The sequence below is a fragment of the Beta vulgaris genome, chromosome 7, assembly GCF_026745355.1.
Source record: "Beta vulgaris subsp. vulgaris cultivar EL10 chromosome 7, EL10.2, whole genome shotgun sequence".
NCBI classification, from domain to species: Eukaryota; Viridiplantae; Streptophyta; class Magnoliopsida; order Caryophyllales; family Amaranthaceae; genus Beta; species Beta vulgaris.
Genome location: NC_079208.1, coordinates 18,870,890 through 18,893,243, shown reverse-complemented (window position 1 = coordinate 18,893,243; position 22,354 = coordinate 18,870,890). Strand labels below are relative to the sequence as shown.

The window sequence follows — 22,354 nt, the reverse complement described above, 5'->3', positions numbered from 1 at the left end:
TTAGGGGAGTGTAGAAGACCATGTGAAGTTCACATGGGCAAAAGAAGCCATAACAAATGAGAATAGAAGACTTCATGGCAAGGTATGCTAGCTGCCCAGCTTCCTGCGTCCAGCATGCTTTCTCTTTGAACCTTTTGGGCAACAATCATTTCTTATTCAAATGCTTTAAGCTTTTGGGGATATTTAGTTTAAGAAATGTATTTTAATATCCCATTGGTAGTTTTTCTGTTTTTCGACTTCCAATAGGGTAGCTTAGCTATTTTGTAGGAGGTGTGCTGTAACAGTTGTAATTTTTGTTTCACTTATTTTATTGTCCTAGTTGGCATAGCAATAGTCGTCCAAATGAGCTGATTTTTGGTCATGTTGTAAACATATATGTTAACTTTGTAATCCTTTTGGAATTAGATCAATTGAATGAAAAGTGAAACTTTTATGCCCAAAATACTCAGCTGTGTGCTAAGTGTTTCTCTCGGTCAGTTTTGACAATTTATCAAACCTTTGCTAAGTCCTTCATCTAAACGTTGATTTGGTGATTGAATCACAAAGTAGACTCAAACTAGAAGCTCATTGTTATAGTTTGGTCTTGATTGGTGGTACTTTGGTTGTGGAAAGTTGGTGGTTGTTCGAACAATTCGAACCGGTTTGATACATGTTCTTTATCTTTGTTCTTTCTTAACTTGAATGATCTTGGTGTCTTAATCCATATGCATCATTTGGTATCAGAGCTTAAGGTTGATTAAGAGCATTCAATTTATCCCATAAACACACTCAAAACACTCCTTAAACCCAAACACAATCCCCCCCAAAACCGAACCAATTCTAAGCCCAAACACACTTCTTTTCTTTCTTTCTAGCCTAACTTTCATTGAGGTTGAATCAAACATGAGTGGAGGTGAAGAAAATTAGTTTAGAAGGGGTATGAATATGAATGAATCAAGGTTGGTTGGAGTGGAGAATCAAGTAGCCACTTTGTGAACAAATGGCTAATTTGATGCAGTTTGAGAGAGGGATTTAGAGGACCTTAAGGAGAGAAAATGTGGAGGATGAAGGTGTAGCTATGATAGTAGTGAGGAGGTTTTCTCTGAGTCTTCAAGACTAGGAGAAAGCCACAAAAAGATGATTTAGAGACATTAAGTTAGAAGTTCCGAGTTTGATGGAAACCTTAATCCAGATGTTTATTTGGAGTGGGTTTCAAGGTGTGATAGGATCTTTAAAATTAAGGAGTATGATGATGCTAAGGCCTTTAAAGTTGCTGTAGCTAAGTTAAAGGGGTATGCATCCCTTTGGTGGGAGAATGTTGTATTAGCTAGGACTAGAAAACATAAGCCTAAAATCAAGAGTTGGTTAAAACTTAAGAAGAAAATGAAAGAGAAGTTTTTACCTTCCACTTATACTCTTGATTTATATAACCAACTAGCTGATTTGTCTCAAGATCATAAGGGAGTTGAACATTACATTCATGAATTTGAGAAATTGATGATAAAGCTTGATGTTCAAGAGAGGGAGGATCAAACCATGTCACGTTTTCTAGGAGGGTTAGATAAGGACATTAGGAGGAAGGTGGAGTTGCAACCTTATTCTACCTTAGATGAACTCTTTAAGTTTGCTTTAAAAGTTGAGAAACACTTAAAGGAGAAGAAGAAGAAAGCTTTTGTGAGAGGAACTTCCTATCCTAAGGGAGGTTCGAATGTTAAAACACCATACACATCTCCTTACACTCCAAAAGGTGATGGTTCGAAGGTGTTAGATAAAGGGAAGAAAGTAGTGGAAGAAACCTCAAAAAAATCTGATGTGAAGTGCTTTAAGTGTCATGGTTATGGTCATTATCAAGCTCAATGCCAAAAAAGGTAATGACTTTAATTGACATTAAAAACATTGAAGAATCACTTGAACATAAGGAGACAAAGAAGAGGAGTCAGAAGAGGAGGCCGAAAGGAGAAGTTTGGAGGTTGGAGAGGTGACTCAAGGTGACATTTAAGCCTTGTTTTAAGAAGAGTTCTTCATGCCAAAGAAGCTGAATTGGTTCCATCTCAAAGGGATCAAATCTTTCAAACAAATGCTTGATTGGAGGGAAGATATGTTCGATGATCATTGATGGAGGAGCTGCACCAATGTCGCCTCATCTTCTATGGTGGACAAGCTCAATCATGCTACTTTCTCACATCCAAAACCATATAAGCTTCATTGGCTTAATGATGGCAATTGTGTGGAGGTAACAAAACAAGCTTTAATTAGCTTTTCTTTTGGTGATTCTTATAAAGATGAAGTTTTATGTGATGTATTACCTATGGATGCATGTCATGTACTCTTAGGTAGACCTTGGCAATCTGATAAAGAAACCTTGCATAATGGTAGGACTAATACTTACACTTTCATGCATAATACGAAGAAAATTGTGCTTAGTCCTAGTAGCCATGGCCGAATCATCTTAAACCAAAACAACACCACCTAAAACACAAAACAAAAAAACCTTAATCCTTTCTAAACCTCAATTAGATAAAGTTGTAGAAAAGGGGAAGGTTATGTATTTGTTGTTGTTATTGGATGAAAATGATGAAAACCTTAATGAAGTGCACGAAATGGTTAAGCCTTTAGTGAAGGAGTTTGGTGATGTTTTTCCTATTGATCTTCCATTGGTTTACCCCCTAGTAGAGGAATTGAACACCAAATTGACTTGATTCATGGCGCCCCTTTACCTAATAAACCAGCTTATAGATGTAATCCTGAAGAAGCTAAGGAGTTGCAAAAAACAAGTTAGTGATTGTTAGCTAAAGGATTTGTGCAAGAAAGTCTTAGTCCATGTGTGTCCTGTCATTTTGGTTCCTAAGAAGGATGGTTCTATGAGGATGTGTGTGGATTGTCGTGCTATTAACAACATAACAGTGAAGTATAGGTATCCAATACCTAGGCTTGATGATTTGCTTGATGAGTTACATGGTTCCACTATATTTTCGAAGATTGATTTGAGAAGTGGTTATCATCAGATTAGAATCAAAGAGGGTGATGAATGGAAAACAGCTTTTAAAACTAAGAGTGGTTTGTATGAGTGGCGTGTGATGCCATTTGGTTTGACAAATGCTCCTAGTACTTTCATGAGACTTATGCACGAGGTACTCAGCCCTTCATTGGTATCTTTGTTGTTGTTTATTTTGATGATATTCTTGTGTATAGTCAAAGTGAACAGGAACATCTAGTGCATCTCAAGAAGGTTTTCCTTAAACTAAGGGAAAAGAAGCTGTATGCAAAGATGGAGAAGTGTGAGTTCTTTACTTCAAGTGTGACTTTCTTGGATTCATAGTGTCATCTAATGGCATTTCTATGGATGAATCTAAGGTGGAAGCAATCAAGTCATGGCCAGTTCCTAAATCTATCACTGAGGTTCGAAGTTTCCATGGTTTAGCTTCTTTTTACAGGAGATTTATCAAGAACTTTAGCACCATATTGGCGCCATTGACTGATGTATCAAGAAAGGGTCCTTTATTTGGACTCCTGCAGCACAAGAAGCATTTGATCAATTGAAGAACATGCTTAGTAAGGCTCCTGTTCTAGCCTTACCTGATTTCAAGAAAGTGTTTGAAGTGGAGTGTGATGCAAGTGGCGTGGGCATTGGAGCTGTTTTGCAACAAGGAGGGCGCCCATAGCCTATTTCAGTGAGAAGCTCAATCAATCTAGACTCAACTACAGCACTTATGATAAGGAGTTCTATGCTATTGTTCGTGCCTTGACTCATTGGACTCATTATCTCAGACCAGCTCAATTTGTGTTACTTCAGACCATCAAGCTTTGAAGTACATAAATGGACAACATAAGCTCAGTCCAAGACATGCAAAATGGGTGGAATTCCTTCAGTCCTTTGATTTTGTTTCAAAATATAAAACTGGAGTTTCTAACATTGTTGCAGATGCTTTATCAAGGAGGCATTCTATGCTTTCTCTTATGGAGGCTCGTGTACTTGGCTTTAGTCATCTTAAAGACTTGTATTATGAAGATCCTGATTTCTCTTTATTGTTAGAAGCATGCAAAGAAGGATCTCATGGAGCTTATTCATTGCAAGATGGCTTTCTTTTTCGAAACAACAAGCTTGTACCCTAAATGCTCATTAAGGGATTTGCTAATCAAGGAGGTTCATGGAGGAGGACTAGCAGGACACTTTGGCATTAACAAAACTGTTGATGTATTGCAGGAACACTTCTATTGGCCGAAACTTGCAGGAGATGTTCATGCATTCTAGCTCGATGTTCTATATGTCAGAAGGCTAAAAGTCCTTTCATCAAGGCTTTACACGCCTCTACCTGTTCCAGTTCAACCATGGGAAGATGTGAGCATGGATTTCATTGTTGCTCTACCTAGAACTCAAAGGCAAAAGATGCAATCATGTGGTGGTAGATAGATTCTCTAAAATGGCTCATTTCATTCCTTGTAATAAAACTGATGATGCTATTCATGTTGCTGATTTGTTCTTTAAAGAAATAATTAGACTTCATGGAGTTCCTAAGTCTATTGTTTCTGATAAAGATGTAAAGTTTCTTAGCTATTTCTGGAAGAACTTGTGGAAGCTTTTAGGTACTAAGTTGCTGTTTAGTACTACTGCTCATCCTCAAACTGATGGCCAGACTGAGGTGACCAACAGGACATTAACTATGCTGCTAAGGACACTTGTGAACAAGTCTCAAAGGGATTGGGATCTAAAGCTAGCTCATGCTGAGTTTGCTTACAATAGATCACCAACTTATGCTACTAAACACTCACCATTTGAGGTAAATTATGGGATTAATCCTTTAAGTCCTATTGATTTACTTCCATTTCCTATTGAAGCACATAGTAGCAAAGAAGCTGAAGTGAAAGCAAAGGAATGAAGCAACTTCATCAGCAAATTCGAACCAGAATAGAGAAGGTGAATGAAGCATACAAGGTTCGAGCAAACAAGCACAGGAAGAAGTTCTTTACAAGCCAGGTGATCTAGTGTGGTTACATCTAAGGAAGGAAAGATTTCCTACAAGGAGGAAGAACAAGCTAATGCCACGAAGTGATGGCCTTTCAAAGTGCTAGAAAGATCAACAACAATGCATACAAGATAGAATTGCCAGATGAAATGGGAAACATCTCATACATTCAATGTTGGTGATTTAGCTCCATATCTTGCAGATGAATTCTGAGTTACAAGAAGACCTTTTCGAACCTGAGGAGAATGATGCAGGAGCATCTAGCTTAAACCAAGGTCTTCTTCTTTTACATGATCACAAGGAGAAGATGGTGAAGGAAGTACAATTTCTAAGCTTAACTAGCTCGGTTTGTCCTAAAACTCTACTTAAGCATCTTAATTAGGTTAATCTTTTGTTAATCTCTTCTTAAGCAAGATTAATTAGTACTAATGATACCTTAATCTTCATTAAGTATTGATAATCAAGTTTAGTAGGTGATCAACTAGCCTAATTACATGTTTAAGTTAAGCTAATCATGTTTTAAAGCTAAGCTAGCTTATCTTCTATGTAATCCGAAAATGATCAAGCTTAGGAGATGTTTTTGCTGCCATTTCAAGCCACCTCCAGCTTATGGAAAGACTTAGGGGAGTGTAGAATACCATGTGAAGTTCACATGGGCAAAAGAAGCCATAAAAAATGAGAATAGAAGACTTCATGGCAAGGTATGCTAGCTGCCCAGCTTCTTGCGTCCAGCATGCTTTCTCTTTGAAGCTTTTGGGCAACAATCATTTCTTCTGCAAATGCTTTAAGCTTTTAGGGGTATTTAGTTTAAGAAATGTATTTTAATATCCCATTGATAGTTTTTCTGTTTTTCAACTTCCAATAGGGTAGCTTAGCTATTTTGTAGGAGGTGTGCTGTAACAGTTGTAATTTTTGTGTCACTTATTTTATTGTCCTAGTTAGCATAGCAATAGTCGTCCAAATGAGCTGATTTTTGGACATGTTGTAAACATATATGTTGACTTTGTAATCCTTTTGGAATTAGATCAATTGAATGAAAAGTGAAACTTTTATATCCAAAATACTAAGCTGTGTGCTAAGTGTTTCTCTCGGTCAGTTTTGACCATTTATCAAACATTTGCTAATTCCTTCATCTAAACGTTGATTTGCTGATTGAATCACAAAGTAGACTCAAACTAGAAGCTCAATGTTATAGTTTGGTCTTGATTGGTGGTACTTTGGTTGTGGAAAGTTGGTGGTTGTTCGAACAATTCGAACCGGTTTGATACATGTTCTTTATCTTTGTTCTTTCTTAACTTGAATGCTCTTGGTGTCTTAATCCATATGCATCAACAAAAATAGTTCTTCCTTGAAGATTATCATCATTCAGCTTGCGTTGCTTTTTGATATGGATGCAAATGCACTTGTTATCCATGATCTTGTTGACTTGATCATGGACACTCTAGGGTTTGAAATCAAGAGGTATCAGTTTTCCAGGGAGGAGAAGATAGAAAGGATTCTCTTTGATCAATCAAGATCCAAGGGCATCAATAAGGTTCGAAACTTGCAATTGTGTCGAGTGCTACAACAACTTCGAGACTCGATGTAATAGCCCCCGTCTTAGCTAATGTTAAATATTAATTAAAAACTATACTTCTAGCAATAGCGGAAGCAAAATCATAATCAAACGTTACGGAGGCTGTCACCTGCTGGAGTCAACCCATTAATATGGCTGAATTGACTCTACGAGCTAATCTTAAAATAAACATTCATCACATATGAAGTTAAGTTAGTTATTACAGACCCAAAAGAAAGTTATAAAATAGAGTTAAACAGTGTTCATAAAGCAGAAGTAAGTTGCAAAATATGATCATGTTCAAGCTTGCATCCACTATGACAGTTGAGACATGACTTCACTACAGCTCATCCATCGGACTACCTTAGCTTGCTTTTCCCTGCACAAGAGTCTGCCCCCACCAGGATAGGTTCATAGAACAAATAAAAATCAGTTTACACTGGTATGCAAATCAATCCGGAAATAGATTTATGGTGGCAGAAAACAAGGAGTGATCACATCCAAGATAATTTACAAATCAATATTGTTAAGGGAATAAACCTTCATCGTAAGAATACACATTCGAAATGTTCACAAGTTTATAGCAAACGTCCACATACCAACACAAATTTGAAAACGTTTAGTTTGAGAGCGTAGGAAGAAGATATCACAATGAGGTGTATTAGAATACAACCTCCACACAATTCGGAGTTTAAACTCCTACTATTTTCTCGCTTGCAAGCTTTTATAGGACATGTCCTTTCACACATTACACACATTCCTCTTCACTACGCAAAAAAAACAAATTCATACTCTTTAATAACAAACACACTTACTAAAACGGTTTGTAAGAAATTATACTAAAACTTAAGTTATAAAATGATTTAAAGTTTGGTTAAGGATGGATCAATGGACTTAGGACAGTAGCTAAATGATCTAAGGAATGCCAAAAATAATTTTTAAGAATCCACACAATTGATCTAACCAAACATAAGAATAATCTAGGTTTGACGTGCGAAAAAAAAGTGATTTCGGACCCCATAACAAAGAATACTTTGGATAGAATTTAATCATCGATTTTTGATTGAGTAATATAAGTGAAAATTTGATGTTTAAGCTACTGTGAGTACTCATATATCAATGAAAATGTTTCCCTTAAAAGATTATAGGAAAACCCAATATAGTTCATTCTTAAAACGTAGTTTATAAACAATTTTCGAACCCTCTAATGTAACTTGAAATGATGTAGAAAATTATTATCAAAGTATATCATGGAAACCAAGTGTTCTTTACCAATAGTAACTAATAACAAGTCCAATGAAATCCTTTTCCAACATTGGTAACATTTCCAAGTGAAATCACATAGTAAAACATGCCTCAAACAACACTTTTAATGTAAAAATTCTACCTTCACCCTAAAAGATGTTCTTAGCTTTTAACACACATATATATGACAACCTAAAATCATTCCACCTACTGCCTATTTACCAAAAATCCTCCAAAATACCAAAATCCACAATTCTTAGCCAAACCGACTAAAATCCACATACTGTTCTTCCTAATGTAAGAAAAATAACTCTTTTTCATTTGTTGTACCAACATGCAAAGGGTTATACTTGTATAACATCAAAATCCAGAATCCAATAGTCATTCACAACAAAAATTCAACCTTAATTTCGTTCTAAAACAAATCTAACAACTTCCATCATTTTTAATCTCCAAAAAGGAATCGAATCTGCATACCTTAACTTGTAAATGGTGTAACTCGACTCCTACTTCTCCTCAAGACTTGATTCTTGATTCTTTTTAATCCTAAGACACAAAGGAAAATTCACACCAAATTTCATAAGAAAATACCTCAAGGAAGTATCCTAATTCAACCTAAACATTCACTATACTTACTGTTTCCTTGATTGAAGAAGATGGCCTTGCTTCTTGAACTTCCTGACTCTTAAAGCTCGAACTTTTACCTTCCCAGTATGAACCTATGTGTTTAGAAGATGAATCAAGCTTTGCATGCAAGTTTTTATAGAGAAAAATTGAAGAAAACAAAGGAAGAAACCAATCCCTGCTGTTCTCGCAGGTATGGCGAGCAGGGGAGGTGGGAGAATCCTGTTATGGGCAGCAGGGTTCTCTTGTTGGTTTGTGATGAAATTTTTGTGAGGTGTTTGGGTACCTGTGTATTATGTTAAGGTGTCTTTATATCTCGTGAATCAACCCTTAATAAGTCAAATGAGATCTTTGTTTCCACTTGCTCCTTTGCTGGAATTTCTGCTCTTCTTTTTGTGCTAGCTTAATACTAATTTATATTATATTGCATACTATTGATCTAACTTTCCCAAGATGATTATTTTACCTCAAAACATCCATAACATATAATTCCTTGATTTAACTTAACCCATATATATTCAAGAATTCCAAAATCCATTATATTAAGCACAACCACAAATTGCCTAATAGTTGAAACATGAATCTATCTCCCACTAGTTCTCAATTTCCATAACTCAACTTATTAAAATAATATATCGATACTAAATGTTCCCATGTAACGAAATAATATTGTTATTTTTATATAACTCCTTCTAAGTACTAGTTACATACAAGCACACATCATTTTTACACGCAACTTATCATACGTATTTCCTACGTACGATCACATTAAAATTTCACAATTTAAGTTACTTAACCACATAATAATCCTTTATTATTTATTGACTGTTACACGCTTCCCCCCTTAAGAAGTTTCGTCCCGAAACTTAACCCGTACCTTAGAAAAGTTGCGGATAGCGGTGCTTCATATCAGTCTCTTTTTCCCAAGTAGCCTCCTCCGAATTTCGACTGGACCATAATACCTTGACCAATGGTATGACTTGATTCTGTAGAACTTCTTCGCGTCGGTCCAGTATTCTGATCGGTCTCTCTTCATAACTAAGAGTCTCATCAAGTTGCAATGGTTCATGAGATAACACATGGGAAGGATCGTGCACATATTTCCGAAGTTGTGATACATGGAACACATTATGGATGCGAGACAGTTCCGTTGGCAACGCAATTTCATAAGCTACATCACCAACTCTTTTCAAGATTTCATAAGGTCCAATGAATTTCGGGCTAAGTTTGCCTCGAATCCCGAATCTCTTTACGCCTTTGGTAGGGGAAACTTTAAAGAAAACTTTATCTCCGACTTCAAATTCCAGTTTCCTCCTTCTTACGTCTGCATATTCCTTCTGACGATCCTGAGCGATTTTCATCTTTTCCCGGATTATTCGAATTTGATCCATAGTCTCTTGAACCAACTCTGGTCCTACAGGTACTCTATTCTCAAATCTTCCCAACAAATCGGCGTTCGGCACTTCCGACCATACAGGGCTTCATATGGAGCCATTCCTATTGTGGCTTGATGATTGTTGTTATAAGAGAATTCTATCAAAGCTAAGTGATCTTCCCAAGACCCTTGGAATTCCAAAACACAAGCTCGCAACATATCTTCCAATACCTGAATTGTACGTTCAGTTTGACCATCGGTAGCAGGATGAAATGCTGTACTAAATTTCAATGTTGTTCCAAAAGCTTCCTGAAGTTTCTCCCAGAATTGAGCCAGAAATCGGGAGTCTCTATCCGAAACGATGCTTACTGGTACCCCATGAAGACGAACAATATTCCGAATGTAGGCATCAGCCATCTGCGACTGATTCCAAGTTCCCTTTATTGCAAGAAATCTCGCTGTTTTGGTGAGACGATCCACTATCACCCAAATCGAGTCATTTCCTTTTCTAGACCTTGGTAACCCTGACACGAAATCCATTGAGACAGAATCCCATTTCCACTCTGGAATAGGTAATGGTTGCAATAACCCAGGTGCCTTCTGGCGCTCAAACTTCACTTTTTGACATGTTAAACATCTCGCCACATATCTCGCTACATCCTTCTTGAGGCCTCTCCACCAGAAATATTTCTTAAGATCTCGCACCATTTTGTCCCTACCAGGATGCACTGAATACAGACTACTATGCGCTTCCTTCAAAATCCTCTGTCTTAAATCCTGATCCTCGGGAACACACCATCGTCCCCTCAGTCTAATACTTCCGTCTTCATATTGAGCAAATTCCTGAGTTTCGCCATTCTTAATCTTTTCTTTGACACCCTGCAGGAACGCATCTTTGCTTTGCTTTTCCTGAATCTCTGAGTATAGGTCAGGTTGGACAGTTAAAGCATTAATGGTTCCTCCAATTTCCCCTGAACGTACTAAAACGAGTTCAAATAACTCTATCTCTTTACTCAGTTCATCTGGCATTGCTGATAAAAAGCTTAATTCACTCCTTGGCCTTCTACTAAGTGCATCTGCCACCTTATTTGCTTTTCCGGGATGATATTGAATGTCGATGTCGTAATCTTTGAGCAACTCTAACCATCTTCTTTGCCTCATGTTCATATCTTTTTTGGAGTGAAGATATACTTCAAACTTTTATGATCCGTGAACACCTTACATGAAACTCCGTACAAATAATGTCGCCATAACTTCAGAGCAAAGACAACTGCAGCTAATTCTAAATCATGCACTGGATAATTTTTCTCATGAGGTCGCAACTGTCGAGACGCGTAGGCTATCACTTTCCCATGCTGCATCAACACACATCCCAACCTTCCTGAGAAGCATCACTATAAATTTCAAACCCCTCAGTTCCGGAGGGAAGGGTCAGAATAGGAGCACTGTAACCTCCGCTTTAACTCTAAGAAGGCGGCTTCACATTTTTCATTCCATTGGAAACGGGAGTTTTCCTGATTAAACTTGTGATGGGTAATGCTATTTTAGAGAAATTCTTCACAAATCGCCGATAATAACCTGCTAAACCCAGAAAACTCCTAACTTCTGACACATTCTTCGGTGCTGGCCACTCTTCTACTGCCTTAATCTTGTCCGGATCTACAGAGATGCCTTCCTTAGACACCACATGTCCGAGAAACTTCACCTCCTCTAACCAGAAATCACATTTACTAAGCTTGGCATACAACTTTTCCTTCTGGAGTGTAGCCAGGACAGTTCTCAGATGACCTTCATGTTCCTCACGATTCCTTGAGTATATCAAGATATCATCTATAAAGATAACCACAAATCGATCCAAGAACGGCTTAAAATAGCGTTGCATTAAATCCATAAAAGCCGCAGGCGCATTAGTCAATCCAAATGGCATAACAAAAACTCGTAATGCCCGTATCGAGTGCGGAAAGCTGTCTTTGGTATATCCTCCTCTACAATCCTCATCTGGTGATAACCAGACCTCAAATCAATCTTGGAGAATACACTCGCTCCCCTCAGCTGATCAAATAGATCATCAATTCTTGGTAAAGGATACCTATTCCGCACCGTGATCTTATTGATCCCGATAATCTATACATAATCTCATGGAGCCATCCTTTTTCTTGACGAACAACACTGGTGCTCCCCATGGAGACACACTAGGTCTGATATACCCTTCTGCAACAACTCATCTAATTGCTTCTTTAATTCTACCATCTCAGCTGGCGCCATCCTATACGGAGCTCTTGAGATCGGGGTAGCTCCCGGAATCAAATCTATATGAAAATCCACAACTCGATGTGGAGGCAACCCTGGTAAATCCTCCGGAAATACATCGGGAAATTCTTGAATTACCGGTATATTCATCAATTTTGATTCAGTTTCTCCTCGTTCCGTTACCTGACAAATATGTGCTTCCATAGCACCATCCCAGCCCTGATGGTAATGGTCCGCTCTAAGAAGGGTCGAAGTTTCACCACTCGAGTATAACATTCTATTATAGCTCGATTTTTACTCAACCAATCCATACCCAGAATCACATCATACACACCTAAATCAAACATTATCAAATCTGCCTTCAAATCCACCTCCGCAATTCTAATACACATTCTTTCAGCATATACTTACATCGGAAGGTAGTTTTATCAGGCAAAGTTACATTCAAATCACATGAAGTCACTTTGGGTTTTTGCTCTATGCGGAATGCAAATAATTTGAAATAAAAGAGTGGGATGCTCCAGAATCAAATAATACAAATGCAGGTAAATTACACACATCAAAGGTCCCGGTAATTACATTACCTTTCTGCTCTATAATCTCTGGCTCCTCAGATGGTCAGACTTAAGGGCAAATGCTCTCCAGGCTTTCGATACTCCTTTTGGTTACGACCCGAGCTTGATTCACCAGCCGCTTTCAGAGAACACCTCACCAGGCGCTGATTACCTTAGCATTTCCAGATTGTTTAAAAGGGACACTCCTTGATTCTATGCCCCGTCTTCATGCATTTAAACAAATGCTTTGCCCCTCACAGTTTTTCCCATAGTGATCTTTTCCACAACGCGACACTTCCACTCCTTCTTTCCCCCTTCCCCTCTTTAGTAGGGACTAAGGCCATGGACGTTCCGGCTGGATCCGTCTTAATTTCTTGCTACTCCCTGCTCCAGATTTTTCGTTCCCCTTCTCTTTCTTTTCGAGCTTTCATCCTTTTGCTCAATCCGTTCATGTTCTAAGGCTCGATCATACAAATCCTCAAACTGCTATAAACCCCTATTCTTTTCTGGTACTTCAGATTTAACCCTTCAAAAAATCGCATGGATTTTACCCTTTCGTTGCTAGTAAAGTCTGGAGCGAACCGCGAGAGTTCCATAAATTTGGCAGCATATTCTACTACCGTCATCTGCCCTTGCCTAAGAACAAGAATTCATTCTCTTTTTCCTTCTAATGCTGGAGGAAAGAACTTATTCCTCAACTTTTCCACGAACATTTCCCAGGTGGAAATGGCTTGGGTGGAGGTTTTCTTAACTGTACCCCACCACATATCCGCAGGGCCTTCCAGGTAAAAGGATGCCAGCTTTACCTTCAAGTTCTCAGACAGTTTACCACATCCAAGCTTTTCCATATATGCAATCCAGTCTTCAAATTTTACGGATCCGCTTCGCCGTCATAGCCCCGTGGCTTATGAGCAGCAAGCCTCTTATAGAACTTCCCTTCCTCATTATCCCTATTTTGTTCCTGCTTTTCCAGGATTGCCAGCAATCGGGTATTCATTTCCCTTAGCTGACGTATCTGTTCGGCTTGAGAATTTTCCAGTTGTTCCTGTGGTTCATTTTTCCACATTCTGCTGGATCTCATTGGTCACGTTGATATGTGCCATAACCTATAAAATGATAACTGAATATTCTTAAGTCCCCAAAATTTCAAATCATTACATATAAGCTACTAAACACTTATTCCCAAAAGGATTGCAATTTCCCACTTTACACATATAAGCACACATAATTCATATCAAGATCATTCAAAATATATTATAACTTGAAAATCTTAACTTCAAATACAATACAATAGTTCCATTGCCCAGAGTCATCATCTCATCCTGACAATTCTTTTACACATACAATAAAAACTAAGGCTACCACCACTTCCTTCCACATCATCACTATGCTATTCCTCCTAAAGAATGTTACGGATCATATGCGTATCCACTGTCATCGCTACTGGAGGATGGGGTTTCGGGAATGTAGTCGGGGTCACTCATCCATGAGTTACTTCCTCGAAATACTACTCCTGGCACCCCCGAGGGCACTCCTGAATCATCACTTGATCCTCTCGAATTACGTGACTGGGAGGAGCCATACTCGTAGCAGAATCTCCAGATCTTTGAGGTTGAGGTGGTGCCATACTAGCAGCAGAGTTAGGGGTGTAGGAACTCTTCCCCCTCTTCTTCTTTGGTATTCTACTGTGGCTATTCTGTAACATATCTATCCAGTACTGAGCATTCCCGACCCATATCTTGCAAACCCGCTGCTTGCTTAGCCCGTTCCATCTCCTCTAACACCTCCTCCGGTGTTCCTTCCCACCTGATCAGATTCTTATCAATATTATCATAACATACTATCATTCAAATTCACAAAGATGGTGTTGCCATAAACAAAGTAGCAATTTCCATAGGTCCAACGGAACACACCCAGGATGAAATCGGTAAGGTCTTGATGAGGTGTATGCCTGAATAGCAGGTCGAGTGAAAGGGTTATGGTTTCCACTCCCATATAACTGGTTATACTCTTCTATGACATTGAGTTTCTCTCTAGCAAATACCAGAGGATCCTCTCCTTCATTCCTCTTAACATCTGGTTCCTCTGGTACCTTCGATTTCCATCACTACCAATCACCCAATATGCGTTGTTTCTCCATATTACTCTTGACCCATTACCATTACCACTTCCACTTGAGACATCTAATTGCACATACATAACACATAACTTAGATAAACACATAAGTATCACACACATAATCTACACACATTATTTGCCCTACTGAGCATGTTACTCTTACCATCATAGCATTTCTTAGCTTCCTTGAACATGATCAATCAATCATTTAAAACATTTATGTTTAAAACAATTGAATACCTATATGAAGATAAGTATCAAAATCACGTTCCTTTTTCTTTAAAATTAAGAAAACCTTGGCTCGGATACCACTTGTAACAGCCCCCGTCCTAGCTTATGTTAAATATTAATTAAAAACTATACTTCTAGCAATAGCGGAAGCAAAATCATAATCAAACGTTACGGAGGCTGTCACCTGCTGGAGTCAACCCATTAATATGGTTGAATTGACTCTACGAGCTAATCTTAAATAAACATTCATCACATATGAATTAAGTTAGTTATTACAGACCCAAAAGAAAGTTATAAAATAAAGTTAAACAGTGTTCATAAGCAGAAGTAAGTTGCAAAATATGATCATGTTCAAGCTTGCATCCACTATGACAGTTGAGACATGACTTCACTACAGCTCATCCGTGACTACCTTAGCTTGTTTTCCCTCACAAGAGTCTGCCCCCACCAGGACAGGTTCATAGAACAAATAAAAATCAGTTTACACTGGTATGCAAATCAATCCGAAATAGATTTATGGTGGCATGAAAACAAGGAGTGATCACACTCCAAGTAATTTACAAATCAATATGTAAGGAATAAACCTTCTCGTAAGAATACACATTCGAAATGTTCACAAGTTTATAGCAAACGTCCACATACCAACACAATTTGAAAACGTTTAGTTGAGGCGTAGGAAGAAGATATCACAATGAGGTGTATTAGAATACAACCTCCACACAATTGGAGTTTAAACTCCTACTATTTTCTCGCTTGCAAGCTTTTATAGGACATGTCCTTTCACACATTACACACATTCCTCTTCACTACGCAAAAAAAACAAACTCATATTCTTTAATAACAAACACACTTACTAAAACGGTTTGTAAGAAATTATACTAAAACTTAAGTTATAAAAATGATTTAAAGTTTGGTTAAGGATGGATCAATGGACTTAGGACAGTAGCTAAATGATCTAAGGAATGCCAAAAATAATTTTTAAGAACCCACACAATTGATCTAACCAAACATAAGAATAATCTAGGTTTGACGTGCGAAAAAAAAAGTGATTTCGGACCCCATAACAAAGAATACTTTGGATAGAATTTAATCATCGATTTTTGATTGAGTAATATAAGTGAAAATTTGATGTTTAAGCTACTGTGAGTACTCATATATCAATGAAAAGGTTTCCCTTAAAAGATTATAGGAAAACCCGATATAGTTCATTCTTAAAACGAGTTTAAAACAATTTTCGAACCCTCTAATGTAACTTGAAATGATGTAGAAAATTATTATCAAAGTATATCATGGAAACCAAGTGTTCTTTATTAATAGTAACTAATAAAAAGTCCAATAAAATCCTTTTCCAACATTGGTAACATTTCCAAGTGAAATCACATAGTAAAACATGCCTCAAACAACACTTTTAATGTAAAAATTCTACCTTCACCCTAAAAGATGTTCTTAGCTTTTAACAAACATATATATGAGAACCTAAAATAATTCCAACTACTGCCTATCTACCAAAAATCCATCCAAAATACCAAAATCCACAATTCTTAGCCAAACCGACTAAAATCCACATACTGTTCTTCATAATGTAAGAAAAAGAACTCTTTTTCATTTGTTGTACCAACATGCAAAGGGTTATACTTGTATAACATCAAAATACAGAATCCAATAGTCATTCACAACAAAAATTCAACCTTAATTTCGTTCTAAAACAAATCTAACAACTTCCATCATTTTTAATCTCCAAAAAGGAATCGAATCTGCATACCTTAACTTGTAAATGGTGTAACTCGACTCCTACTTCTCCTCAAGACTTGATTCTTGATTCTTTTTAATCCTAAGACAAAAAGGAAAATTCACACCAAATTTCATAAGAAAATACCTCAAGGAAGTACCTTAATTCAACCTAAACATTCACTATACTTACTGTTTCCTTGATGAAGAAATAGCCTTGCTTCTTGAACTTCCGACTCTTAAAGCTCGAACTTTCACCTTCCCAGTATGAACCTATGTGTTTAGAAGATGAATCAAGTTTTGCATGCAAGTTTTTATAGAGAAAAATTGAAGAAAACGAAGGAAGAAACCAATCCCTGCTGTTCTCGCGAGTATGTATCGAGCAGGTGGGAATCCTGTTATGGGCAGCAGGTTCTCTTGTTGGTTTGTGATGAAATTTTTTGTGTTTGGTACCTGTGTATTATGTTAAGGTCTTTATATCTCATGAATCAACCCTTAATAAGTCAAATGAATCTTGTTCCATTGCTCCTTTGCTGGAATTTCTGCTCTTCTTTTTGTGCTAGCTTAATACTAATTTATATTATATTGCATACTATTGATCTAACTTTCCCAAGATGATTATTTTACCTCAAAACATCCATAACATATACTTCCTTGATTTAACTTAACCCATATATATTCAAGAATTCCAAAATCCATTCTATTAAGCACAACCACAAATTGCCTAATAGTTGAAACATGAATCTATCTCCCACTAGTTCTCAATTTCCATAACTCAACTTTTAAAATAATATATCGATACTAAATGTTCCCATGTAACGAAATAATATTGTTATTTTTATATAACTCCTTCTAAGTACTAGTTACATACAAGCACACATCATTTTTACACGCAACTTATCATACGTATTTCCTACGTACGATCACATTAAAATTTCACAATTTAAGTTACTTAATCATATAATAATCCTTTATTATTTAGCGACTGTTACACTCGATCTTTTACTATCAACACTCAATCTTGACGCCTCAAGATTGTTAGAAGAAGGGTTAAGAAGGGTTCCTACATCCAAGATTGCATCTTTCACGTCCAAGATCCATTCTTTAAGTTCAACAAAGGAGTAAAAACCATCAAGAACACTTAACCATGGAATCTGAGATGGATAAGCTTGCAAAGGCTATGAGTGCATTGGCACAATCACAAACTGAGTCACAAGTTCGACTCACTGAGAGCACCAATACCATCAATAGTATTGGTACCAACATGAGTAGGTTGGAGGCATGCATGGATACTCTTGCAACCATCATGACCAAGAAACTTGATCCTAATAGTGCAAGCTATATAGGCGTCAATTCAGAGGAAGCTACAAATGAGCGTGAAGAAAACTCATCAAAGAACACATACAATGATGATCGTGGCTTGAAGCTAGATGACTACACTGGGGATAGTAGTCCAGAAGATTTGTTGGAGTGGATTCGACAACTAGAAAATGTATGTGACTATAGAGGCTTTGATGACAAGAAAATATTCAAGGTTGCCTCCATTAGGCTCGCGAAATATGCTGGTATATGGCTCGAAAGTTTGAATGCACAAAGGGCCAAGAAAGGTAAAACAAAGCTGTGTAGTTGGGCAAAATTAAAAGGAAAGCTTAAAGAAAAGTTCTTGCCTAATGATTATGAACAAAAATAGTTCATAAGACTCACTACCATAAGCCAAACTACACTTAGTGTACATGAGTACACCATGGAGTTCGACAAGCTAGGGCTTATATGTGATATAGAAGAGAAAGAACAATACAAGATTGCAAGATACATCAAAGGCTTGAATCGACTTATCACTCCTTTGAGGATGTGACAAAATTGGCTAGAAAATTTGAAGAGCATGAAAAGGACGAGAGGCCTAAGAGTAGTTACACACCTAGGTATGATCCTAATGCTAAAGGCAAGGCTGCAGTGCCGTATTCAAAGTGGTATGAAGGCCCTAAGAACATCACCCCAACTAAGAGATGAGAAAGTGTTTCAAGTGTCAAGGAAGGGATATATCATAATCATCTCTGCCAAAAACCTCACCATGAAGCAATACTTGGCTTTACAAGAAGAGGAGGTCGTCTATGACTTCATCCCTGAAGAAGAGCAACACATAGGGGGAGAAGAAGAAGAGGAGGAGGATGCTTTTGCAGAGGATGATACAAGGCTAATAGGGGTGATGAGACGCACCTTACATGTAGATCATCCATCTAACATGGAGCAAAGGGAGAATCTCTTCCATACTAGATGCAAAGTAGGAGATTATACATGTAATGTTATCATAGATAGTGGTTCTTGCACTAATGTGGTTGCATCTGAAGTTGTGTCAAAATTACATCTAACTACAAGGGCACACCCTAACTCTACATATTATGCTTGATGATAACACGCATGAGAGTGAAGAAGCAAGCCCTAATTGCATTCTCTATAGGGGGTTATAAGGATGAACTGTGGGGTGATGTTCTATCTTTTAATTGGTAGACCATGGCAGTTTGATAGAAAGGTCATCCATGAAGGAGCTTCTAATGTGTACTCAGTGTTAGTTGGCTCTAAGAGGGTTCGATTGCCATCCCTAGCTACTCATTCATTGGTGCCAAAACAACCACCTAAGACACCAAGTTTCTTTCTAAATTCAAGGGAGTTCGAGCAAGAAGTGGAGGAAGAAGGTTGTTCTTATGCCTTGGTTATTACAACTGCTACCACAAGTATCAAGACTCCTAACAATGAGAAGCTTGAAGGATTGTTGAAAGAATTTGCGGATGTCTTTCCTGAGGAGTTACCACAAGGACTTCCACCCTTGAGAGGTATAGAACATGATATTGATCTTATACCTGGCGCCCCTTTGCCTAACAAGCCTGCTTATAGATGTGATTCAGTGGCTTCTGGGGAGTTGCAACGCCAAATTGAAGACCTCATTGAGAAGGGTTATGTGAAGGAGAGCATGAGACCATGTGTTATGCCAACTTTATTAGTCCCTAAAAAGGATTGTACATGGAGGAAGTGCATAGATAGTAGGGCAGTCAATAACATTACGGTCAAGTATTAGTTTTCTGTGCCTAGATTGGAGGATATGTTGGATGAGTTACATGGTGTATCCATCTTTTCTAAGATTGATCTTCGAAGTGGCTATCACCAAGTGAGAATAAGAGAGGGGGATGAGTGAAAGATAGCATTCAAGACCAAGCAAGGATTTTATGAGTGGATGGTCATGCCATTTGGCTTATGCAATGCGCCAAGTTCATTTGTGAGGTTAATGAATGCGGTACTTCGTCCTTTCCTTAACAAGCACTAGTTGAATTACTGCTTATTGCTGTGCTGATATTGCTGTGGTTTTACCCTTACGCAGCAATATATCACGTTAAAAGAAAAGATTAAATATATAACAAACATATTGTTGCGGTTCCAGACAAAAACCGCAGCAATATGATTTCAACGGAAAAAAATTTGAAAAAAAGTTGACATTTCACCAGACATATTGCTGCGGCTTGTGATAAAAACCGCAACAATACATTAAAAAATTAATATATTAATATATTGCTGCGGTTTTTTTCAGAAACTGTAGCAATATATCTACCAAAAAAATGAAACCCTAAATATAACCTATTTATAAGAAACCGCCCCATGTCGCGCCTCCTCCCTCCCTCTCAAATCTCGCTCCCTCTTCCATCTCTCTTATTTCTCTCAACTCGTTCGTCCTTTCATCTTCCTTTTCGCTGCACAAACTCGTCTCAACTCTTTCGTCCTTCGAATCTTATACAACTCCTCTCAACTCGTTCATCCTTCGTCCTTCGAATCTGAAGCCTTCGTCTTTCGAATAGATGTTGGGTTAAAAGGCGAAGGAGCTGATAGTTTCTTCCTCCCAGAATGTTTGGAGAATGCTTATATACTCCTCTGCTTGTCGACTTCAAGAAATCAGACTAAGGTATCAGAGTCTACGAGTTCTTTCTATATATATGAAGCCTTCGTCATTGGTGCGGTTTATTGAGAGGAGTTTGGTGCGGTCCTTCGTGCTTCGTTCTGATCGAAGGTTTCGACAAGAAAGAAACAAATCGGGCACAAATTCTTGGTCATTCAATATTCTCGTTGGCCATTGATTATCTCTCCATATCCCTTCGTCGAAATTTGAATCGTCATCTCACCATTGATTATCTCTCCAGATCTGTTTTGTAAATTTTTTGGTTTCTTTTTTCATTTTTTTTTTTCCGTTTTTTAAGATTTGTATGTAGATGTTTTGTTTTAGGAATTTTTTTTGAGTTGTTTCGTTTTTAGATGTGTATGTAATTTTTGTTTTAGGATTTTTTAAATTTTTTAATTTTTTTAATCAGTTTCCAATTGTAACAGATGTTTTTTTTTTTTTTTTTGCTTATGTCTTTGTACTATAATTTTGGTTTTTATACTCTGGGTTAAATATAATGTAATAATATATTTCAATTTATATTTTTTATGTTTTGAATTTTTGAATTTTGTCATTAGTTTCAATCAGTAGTGTTATATTTTCTTTTAGCCTTTTTGTCTTTCAAATTTAATGACAAAATGCCAAAAAAAAAAAAAAACAAAAAATTTACTACTGGACCTAATTGCTGCGGTTTTTCGGAAAAACCGCAGCAATATGCCTATTTTTAATTATTAAATTCAGCATATTGCTGCGGTTTTCTCCAGAAACCGCAGCAATATGCTTTATAAATTTGATATAAAATAAATATATTGTTGCGGTTTTACCTAAAAACCGCAGCAATATGTTCAAATATTGCTGCGGTTAAAAATCGCAGCAATATAATTATTACCTATTGTTGCCCCCTTAATTGCTGCGCGCCTAAAACCGCAGCAATAGGCCACTTTTTGACCGTAGCAATAAGCATTTATTCTACTAGTGAAGTTTCTGATTGTTTATTTAGATGATATACTAATCTATAGCCACAATGTGGAAGAGCACTTCTTACATTTGCGTAGCCTCTTCATGAAACTAAGAGAACAACAACTCTATGGTAAGATGGATAAATGTGAGTTTCTAGTACCTAGAGTGGCGTTTTTGGGATACATTGTTTTTGTATCACGAGAAGGAGTTCATGTTGATCCTGAGAAAGTAAAGGCCATTTCATCTTAGTTAGCCCTAAGAATGTGTCTGAATGTCGAAGCTTTCATGGATTGGCATCATTTATGAGTTCATTCGAAACTTCTCTTCTATCATGCCACCTATCACTGAGCTATTGAAGAAAGGAGAGTTTACTTGGACTTCTTTAGCACAACAAGCATTTGAAGATGTCAAGGGTAAGTTATGTTGTGCTCCTGTTTTAGCACTTCCAGATTTCCACAAGTTGTTTGAGGTGGAATGTGATGCAAGTGGAGTAGGGATTGGGGTTGTTCTATTGCAAGAGAAGCTTCCAATTTCGTATCTTAGTGAGAAATTGAGTAGTGCTAAGCTCAATTATTCTAACTATATATGATCGAGAATTCTATGCTATTGTGCGTGCCTTGGATCATTGGTCACACTGTTTAAGGCCAAAACCATTTATACTTCATTCCGACCATGAAGCTTTGAAGCACGTCCATGGACAACAAAAGAATCATAGACGCGCTAAGTGGGTGGAGTTTCTCCAATCTTTCACATAGGAAGGTAAGGAAAATGTGGTGACAGATGCACTATCTAGACGTTCCTACTTGTTGACAACTGTGGATGCACAAGTGTTAGGTTCGAACACTTGAA

At 37.5% G+C, this 22,354-nt stretch overlaps 2 protein-coding genes across 2 annotated transcripts; both read left to right on the top strand.

Moving 5' to 3' along the window:
- The first annotated feature begins 19,093 nt into the window (after window positions 1-19,093).
- Window positions 19,094-19,696, top strand: LOC130589486 (uncharacterized). Its single transcript, XM_057390756.1, has one exon. The coding sequence runs from the start codon at window positions 19,094-19,096 to the stop codon at window positions 19,694-19,696; it is 603 nt and encodes a 200-aa protein (XP_057246739.1).
- A 2,080-nt stretch (window positions 19,697-21,776) lies between these two features.
- Window positions 21,777-22,094, top strand: LOC130589485 (uncharacterized mitochondrial protein AtMg00860-like). The gene has a single exon (XM_057390755.1). It carries the CDS (start codon window positions 21,777-21,779, stop codon window positions 22,092-22,094), a length of 318 nt encoding a protein of 105 aa, XP_057246738.1.
- The last annotated feature ends 260 nt before the right edge of the window (window positions 22,095-22,354 follow it).